Source organism: Oryzias melastigma, linkage group LG3 (genome assembly GCF_002922805.2).
Source record: "Oryzias melastigma strain HK-1 linkage group LG3, ASM292280v2, whole genome shotgun sequence".
NCBI lineage: Eukaryota > Metazoa > Chordata > Actinopteri > Beloniformes > Adrianichthyidae > Oryzias > Oryzias melastigma.
Window position 1 is genome coordinate 17,221,012 of NC_050514.1, and position 8,526 is coordinate 17,229,537.

Sequence of the window (8,526 nt, forward strand, 5' to 3'; positions counted from 1 at the left end):
TTTGAAGGGTGTCTTATTTTGAAGAGAATAACCCGGAAACACAACCGAGCCTATGAAGTATTTCCTTTTTGTTCAGGTCAAGCTAGAATGAAAGTATTTTTTCTTTAACAGAAGATACTCGGTGATTAAATGTAATTATTGTTCGTAGAATTCACTTAACTGTGACGTTAAAGAAGAAGGAACATTTTCAAGTCATCTGAGCAGGTACGTAGAATCGTATTTCCAACCTTAACCCCTCGTTTGGCCCAGATTCTGCGCGTTAGCAATGGTACGACAAGGTGAAAACTCGGTCTTGTTCTTAAATTAATATATGAAGTATTCACGAGTTTCCCTCCAGTTTTTATGAGCGCATTTTATGTCCATGGTACCGCAAACTCCACTAGGTAAATATGGCATTAAATAGTTTTTGCGCAAAATCTTCTGGAGAACTGTTCTCAACTGGAAAATAAATTATCGATTCTCATTTGGTATTTTTTTTAAGATACCGTAATATTAACAGCAGAAACAAAATGTAATTAAAAATCCAACCAGGCAACTTCCATTAATTGTAAATTTAAAATGAATTATTTCAAGTTTCACCTTTTACCGTTTTATTTTATATCAAATCAAATTCAGTTTGGAATGGGAATTTGAAATAAAATCAGTATTTTAATCACATTGAATCAAATAGGAAATTGTGACTTTTGTCAAAATTGTTGCATTTTCAAAGCTCTAGACTAAATTTTTGAACTGGTTGCACCGCTGTGCCTAACTTTTTTCTTAGGTGCACCAGCACAAAAGTTTGGTGCACCCACCTTCTCGACCGCATTGCATTTGACTCAGCATGGTCAATTTCCCTTTTAATTGCTGTCATTATTGACATCAAGACTTTAAAATACTTAACTTAAACATAATGCCCTTTAGTTGAAACACAATTCTACAATAATTATAAATTAAAGACTCACTTCAATGAAATGTGTGTCTTTAACACATTATTTTAGCATTTTTCACATGGTAGAGGACATGTGAAAAAGATTCAAACTGAATATCTTGGTATTTATTTCATTCAAATACAAACGTGCAGTTTGAAAAAGCTTAAATTTATGACAGCAAGTGAAGTTTTTCCCTTTTTTGCACCATCTGCCATTAGAATTGGCGTGTGTGCAAGGACTCAAACTGAATGAGTCAGATGTGCATCCCAATGAAATATAAAAATAAAAACTCTTCATTGAGGTAGTTACACCTACACACACAAACAGTAATGAGACTTTTGAAATCATGGAGATTGTTTTTGTCCTTTCTCCCTACAGAACGGGAGCCCTGAAGTTGGCAGTGGTACTTGGGGTTATACAAGACTTATTTAATTTCATCATTTCACTTCAGTAGGAGCTGTTACAATTTAAAGGACAAAATTCAGTGTTACACCTCTGAAAGTTATTCTGTCATGACTGGGTGTGGAGATGATGAATCCTTCATTTTAGCTCTAACTCAAAAAGATAATACACTAAAGTCTAAAAAAGGTTTTGATTTGCCTCTCATGAAAAAAGTTGACATACATTTTATTTAAACATCAAAGCCTTACAATTTAACCCCCTGAGGCCTGAATTTATTTCCAGGTATATAAAAGATATTTATGTTTTTGCTTTCAAGTAGATGCTAAGTTGAAGTAATTCTGGAGCAGAAGTTGTTTGATGCATATTTGCATCAATAGGTGTCATGGGTTCACAGTCAGGCTGGTAAAGATGAAACAATGACTGAATAAAAACAGACTTGTGGAAATGAAAAGATCATTGAACACAGTAGGGTCTCACTAGCCAGCTTGTTGCTGCAGTAGTGTGTTGCATTTAGATTTTTGTTGTTGTGGATAAGTTACACAATTCTAAAACAGTTTCTGTTAATTCCTATCATTTTTGTTGTTTTAATATTCTGCAGGTATGACTCTAATCTAATCCAGTTACATCACACAGAACCATGAGAGGAATCCTTGTATTAACACAGCTCCACCTGCTATGATAGTAACTTCCGTTATTGAATAGGTTTGACTTCTTTGAGGAAAATTAAAAGTTCATGAGTTATCTTCCATTTCTTCTCAGGAATGTGGTCATTGTTGAGCCTGAGACCAGCGCTGACACAAGGTGAGCTCTCACACTCGCTGAAATGTTAAACATACTGACTTCTAGAACTTATCACAAAGCCTTTACAAACTATTTTCAGTGTCCCAGCTGGCCTCAGCCTGGACCAGCCCCCTCCTCTGCAGAACCATGGCAACGCTCAACCAGATGCACCGGCAGGGAAAGCCCAAGCCTCGGCCTAAGTCCTTGGGCGCCACATTTGGTCGTCCCCAACTCAAAGCCGTGGTCTTGAAGACCATGATCCGCAAGCCCAAGAAGCCCAACTCTGCTAACAGGAAATGCGCCAGGGTGCGGCTGTCCAACGGAAAGGAGGCGGTGGTGTTCATTCCTGGTGAGGGACACAACCTGCAGGAGCATAACGTGGTGCTGGTGCAGGGAGGGCGGACACAGGACCTGCCCGGGGTCAAGCTCACTGTGGTGCGCGGCAAATACGACTGTGCGCACGTGGTGAAGAAGAAGCAGTAGGTGAGGAGCTTTTGGCTTCACATTCATGAGGGCACCTGAACTGTTCTCTGAGTGAGATGCCTTCAAAGACATGTCATGCTCCCACTTTTCACTGCTGGATTTCTGCTGAAGCATCACAGAGAACAGAGTTCTCTCTTTGGAATCTGATTTGTTCTTTGTTTTTAATAAAGATTTTGTGTCCTCAGGTGTGTAATCCATCTGTCTTCTTTTTTGTGTAGAGGAGAAAAAAAAGGGATGCAAGCTCACCTTCTCAGATGGTTTGAACCACTGCCTGGTGCCTGCATAAGCTACCATCTTGCCTGTTTATAAGCTCTTCATGCTCTGCTTTGATATGAAATACCTAAAGCAAGAGTGTTCAGTCCATCAGAATGTGGAATTGTTGGCTAATAAGTGGAAAGCAAGGCAGGGGGAGCTAGAAAACAGGCAGACTTGATGTTTGATCATGAAGTAAAGGTTTAATCACTGCTGCTGCCCTCTGCTGGATAAAGATGATAACTTCAGTTGTGAGCTTTTACCTCTCATTGCTGTTAAGGGTTTAAAAAATAATCCAATGTCTCGCCTTTCTCCAAACTAAAAGTTTGATTTAATTTTGAGCCTTTGGCTCCAAAGATGTGGTATTAGAAAAATGTTTTTTTTCTTTTACTGGTGGTTTGTATATATTATATTCATATTGAAAGAGGCGTATCTCACTTGACTGTCAGTTAAGCAGAATAATAAAATTTAAAATATATTAAATTGTGATTAATGCATAAAATACATTTTCTCTTGCATTCAAATTCTGGTTTGAAGTCTTCATTTGATAAAGGAAATTAAAAAAAAATACTAAAAAAAAGTTCAATAACATGTATTGATCACCTCAGTAGAATTTAAATTTTAAGCAATTAGGTCAGATGATTAGGAAAACAATGAAGATGTGATCATGTTTCTATCTTCTTAAATCAGGTTTAAGATTTGGATTTGACTTCATAAACATGTAAAAATAAACCAACTTCACTGCTGAATTTGCAGCAAACATTGAGATATCCAGCCTGTAATTGTCTAATGGATAGTAATGTGTAATAAATGAAAGATTCTTGCTATATTTATGTTTTGAAGGACAAGTTGCCTGAATGTTAGGATTTTGCTTTCTGCATTGTGTTTCATTATACTAATAATAATAAATAAAAAAAATCTAAAGATAAAACATAATGGCAATAATATTGAACTACAGAAACTCACGTTTTATTGTTTCCAAAAAAGCACATTTGAGGCAAAAGAAATCTCAAAACACAATTAATCAAATGTTCCAAATAAAGCTCAGAGCTACACTGTGTTCTGGAAAGAGAAATTTATTAATAAATAATAAAAAGATTAGGCAGGACAGAATTGAGTGGTCTGTAAACTCCCCACTAAAATGCCCCACCATTCAGTACAGAATTGTCATCTTTTTCAAACATTAGCAGAGGGTGACATCAACATTCTCACATTTTTGATTAAGTCAGAAAAAGAAATATACATTAAGCTTGAATATATAGTTATGGGGACACTGAAATCAGGCAAAAATTAAGCAAAAAAAAAAAAATCAACCATTTAAAAAATGTTTGGGTAAGATGTTAAATTAAGGGTAAATATATCATAGTCATCACATTTTTTATTAAATAAGGGCACAAAAGTAGTAAATTAGGAATTTGTTCAAAATATTACTTTAAAATTTTACTGTCTTTTTTCTGGGAGAGTAGGCAGAGGCTGAACATGCTCTTAAAAAACAACAAGATTCCTGTATATTCAGGAAGAAGTAATTCCATCAAAGGCAAGGCCCACTGAGTATTAATGGACAATATTACAAACAAAAGTAAAATGTGCATCTGACAGATAATAGATGTAACTGTAGTATCACCATATGGGAAATCAAATTATCCAACATTGAATATCCATTAAAAAAATAAAGAAACATTCAAAACATTTTTTTTACTTCTTATGGCGGAAGCTTTTCATGCATCGACACCCTGAAGTAGAACTATATACACTGCAAGTCTAGCATGTGTAGAGAAGTAACATTATATTACTTCAACCAAGCAGTGAGATTCAAGCTTGCTCTATTTTACAGCATTTTCCCCCCATTTTGGCTGTAGGCAGGCAGTTGAAAGATTTATTTATTTATTCATTTTATGACAAATGTTAGCTAGAGAACAGCGATGCATTAACTTTCTCTCTGAAGTTATTGCAGCAGAAGGAAGATCTCTTTACAGCCTGCTGTGGCAGGTTGTCAAGTGTTTTTTGAAATAAAAACATTCAAAATAAAGAGTTCAACTTAAACATCTTTAAATACCAAAACAGGAACAGAATCTAACTAAATTTATATTTCCCAGGAATCTTTGCCAAAGAAACATTCACCAAATCAAAATATGAACTAAAAAAAAAGGACAAAAGTTTTATTGCTGTGGTACTTCAATTCTCAAAGTTGAAATGAGACATTAAACATAAAATATAGGAAGGAGAGGTAAAGGTGCTATCAAGAGGATAGAATTACTGATATGTTACTGATAAAGCATTTTCTTCATGTTCAAGTACATTAAACTTCAACAAAAATACTGTTCTAGCAGGTCTTTATAGGAGGTAAAACACTGCTTCCCTGTAAAAAATGTAGAATTTGAAACACTTTCCTGCACGCCACAAAGAAATAATTCCAACTAATAGCACCTTTAAGTCTCTTAAGAAAGGAATACACTGATTAGCAGTGCCTTAAATATAAACAAAAAACTTTTGCTTATTTACATTTAGAGCCACATTCAGTAGCATTAGCCACAGAAATACAGGGAAAAAAATGTCTAAAAGCAGCAGACAGTTTATACTTCAACGCAACAAACGACCCACCACTCTATGCATGTTGTTTACAGACAACGCCCCCCCCCAAACCCTGCGCCACAAACGCTCCACCAGAAACTGTGCGAGACACTGACCGAGCAGATTTAGCGGCAGCTGCATGTTCCTGAGCCGAGGGAGACGGTAGCAGCCGCAGATGAGGTGCAGAGTTCTGGTCTACTCTAGTTTCTGCTGCAGCTTTTTCTGGAAGCAGACGGGCAAGATGGAGAGGACGGCGAGCACGCCAAGCACGGCCAGGGAGTTCCAGGACACGGCCTCGCCAGCTGTGGTCAGTTTGTACAGCGTTGTACCGGCGTTGATCGCTACAAAGGATGGCGGTGCCACTCCTGTTGAATAGAGTGATATTAAAATAAAATAAAAAGTCTACACATATTCCATTTTTCAATAAAAGAAGAGGTTTATTGTTTTTTCTTTACCAATAAAGGTGCCAATGAAGAAAACTCCCAAAGGAACATTGATGACAGGTGAGGTGATGTTGATGAACCAGTTGGGAAGAAAGGGAGTTATTCTCAAGAAGATGATGTAATTGATTAAATGATCTCTATGTTTGTCAACCTGCCAGAGAAAAATCAAAAGAAAAGCATTTAAACATTTAAATAAAAGAGAAAATCTCATAAAAAGTATTTGTAAAGTTTTCAAAAAAAATTAGAAGGAATTTAAGCTGTTTGTAAGGACTGAAAAACAACTTTTTCTTTTTTAAATCAACTAAAAAAACACATTTCTAGATAGAATAACATCTTGCTATGTCAGTATATCATGTTTGATTCACAATTGCCATGTTTATATGATCAGTTCTTATATTTAATTTGCAATCTGATTAATTTTCCTTCAATGAGTTTAAGTTCTGTTTCTCACTGTTACCAAATCTTTTATTTAAAATTGCTTATTGAAATGAATTGTTGTTTGAAAGCTGATTGAGGAGTTCATTTTTCTATTTGCCCCGTTTCTATGCAGGAAAGAAGCTGCTCAAAAGCAGCAGCCCTGAACTGGTCAAGTCAGAGGGTGTTTGGCTGTAAAACCGTTTCAAAAGGAGAATACATTTTTCAAAAATAGATAAGAAAGGCAACCAAAAATAGCCCTTCTTTTTGGGAAACCTCACCTGCTGGGACCATTTCTGTGCTTTTTCAGTGAGATACTTGTAGACCACAGGTCTGCCCACTAGATAAGACAGCATGTAACAGAAGGAAGCTCCGAGGCCCGAGCACTGCCAAGAAAATGCAACACATGACTAAAGTGATGATGAAAAGACAACAACAATGTCCGATTTAACATGAAGCACCATATGGCTATCACTTATAGAAAAAAACATGTATTTATTTCATGGCAAAATGGAAAGAAAGTTAATTTTTTAATCTTAAGTGCTTATTTTGCCTTGTTAATGAAACAAAATTACTTTTTTATTCGTTTGTAGAAATGCCTTTTTATTTGCATATCCACTCATTTAATCATGGAAGACCAAAACCATAGAACAGGATAACAAAACAATGAAAATACGCTTTTTAATCAGAGCAAATACCTTGATATAGAGAACATTTAGATAATGCGGTACAACCTAACTGTAAACAAAAAGGTCATTTTGTTCTGTGAAATACCAGGCAGTTCTGTCTTTTTCCTTAGCCTTGGTTTTGTATGGAAATGTTTAATTAATGAAAAGATAACTCAAATTGTCATCTAAACTTAGTTCATTAAGTTGAAGAAGTTACGCCTCTCATCCTAGAGTCCATGAATTAAGAAAACTTTTTGGATAAGAGGGAAATGTTTTTAACTTAAAAAGAGAAAAAAAAATCCAGATGAAACAGTTTGAAACATTACTTTCTGATTCCAGTCGTATATAATAACTATGTCATGTTGTTTTTACTCACCAAACAGACTAAGAAAAGTGCCAAGGGGAAAGGGTAAAGGTAGCCCGACAGGATGCTGAGGAAGATTGATCCGGGGATAGCAAACGTCTGGAGGCTAATAAACGTGTTAAGGTACAACGAATGATAGAATTCAGAAACACTTACTAAATATTATTTGCATTTGTTTTCAATTTCTTTTTTGTACAATGGAAACTCTGTTCACAATTCTGCAACAAGTTCAACAAAAAAACTGTGTTCACTTCTAATGAGTCTGAAGGTCAGAAATCTGAACTTTTTGAGCAGGTAAACATGCAGTGATATGGTTTCAAATAGAAACTACAAATGAGCACAATCACATTTCGTCCCACACATCTGCGCTGTGACACCTGCATTGCAACTTGACACTTATCAATTACCTTCTTTCTGCAGGACAACCTTCAGGTGTCCAGCTAAACACAGTCATTTTATTTTCAACGGCTGCTTCTTTCTAATCAGTCCAAACAGACCAGCTGGAGCCTATCTCAGCTGTTAAAAGGCAAACATAAGGTATGTCGTGGACCGGTCACAAGTCCACACGGGCTCAATCTGCTTGCACTCTTACAAAAACAATGGCAAACATTGACTGTATATGAGAACTGGACCGACTGAGTGTGACGTTGCCCGTAGAAAATGACTTGCTGTCGGCTCCAATGACAGGAAGTCAATTCCGTCTGCATTTTTTGTGATGCAGATGTTGTTAAGTCAGTTAGCAGTGATTGGTCAGAGTGGATCTGAATCAACATTTCTATGGCAACCACTCTCAGCGTTTAGGTGTGAACGTATTACTACCCAAAAGCAAGCTCAGGAGAAAGTCAAACATTCAATGTGAGACCACATACTTTTATTGAGGCATCTGATTGGTTACTTTATAACTTGCAATAAAGAAATAATTTCATGAAAAAAATGTGATTAGCAACAAAATGTTAAAAAGGAATCAGAGCAAGAAAGCCTATTCTACACAAATACAATAACTGCGTAATAAATGTTAGTTCTCATTCTGGGTTTTGGCTTCTTGGAGCCAGCAGGTACTTCCTATTTGGAATGTGGAGGGGAGGAGTCACCCAGTCCAGTTTCCATATACTGTCAATAGTAGACACCTGTAATCTCATAAACTAACCACCTTGGATTCTGCCTAAAAAAACACATAAATAAAAAAAAGTTTTACACCGTTCAGATACTTATGATGAGAATATTAGGTCTTAATTGCT

The 8,526-nt window shown here is 36.2% G+C and overlaps 2 protein-coding genes across 2 annotated transcripts in view; one reads left to right on the forward strand and one right to left on the reverse strand.

Moving 5' to 3' along the window:
- The first annotated feature begins 34 nt into the window (after window positions 1–34).
- On the forward strand, window positions 35–2,760 carry mrps12 (mitochondrial ribosomal protein S12). Its single transcript, XM_024295116.2, has 3 exons — window positions 35–204; window positions 2,073–2,114; window positions 2,194–2,760. Exons 2-3 carry the CDS (start codon window positions 2,075–2,077, stop codon window positions 2,574–2,576), a joined length of 423 nt encoding a protein of 140 aa, XP_024150884.1. The 5' UTR covers window positions 35–204; window positions 2,073–2,074; the 3' UTR covers window positions 2,577–2,760.
- Window positions 2,761–3,884: 1,124 nt separating this feature from the next.
- tmem41b (transmembrane protein 41B) overlaps window positions 3,885–8,526 on the reverse strand; it is a 7,901-nt gene continuing 3,259 nt past the window's right edge. Inside the window, exons 4-7 of the mRNA XM_024296050.1 lie at window positions 7,301–7,394; window positions 6,538–6,642; window positions 5,855–5,993; window positions 3,885–5,764 (exon numbers count right to left, since the gene is read on the reverse strand). Of these exons, the coding sequence (XP_024151818.1) occupies window positions 5,595–5,764; window positions 5,855–5,993; window positions 6,538–6,642; window positions 7,301–7,394 (508 nt within the window). The 3' untranslated portion in view covers window positions 3,885–5,594. The remainder of the gene's footprint in view (window positions 5,765–5,854; window positions 5,994–6,537; window positions 6,643–7,300; window positions 7,395–8,526) is intronic.

What these genes read in the sequence shown, in the direction of transcription:
- mrps12 (XM_024295116.2), top strand. Translation starts at nt 2,075, where the DNA reads ATGTGGTCATTGTTGAGCCTGAGACCAGCGCTGACACAAG. An exon ending in GAGACCAGCGCTGACACAAG is followed by an intron (nt 2,115 to 2,193) that starts GTGAGCTCTCAC and finishes AACTATTTTCAG; the next exon opens with TGTCCCAGCTGGCCTCAGCC.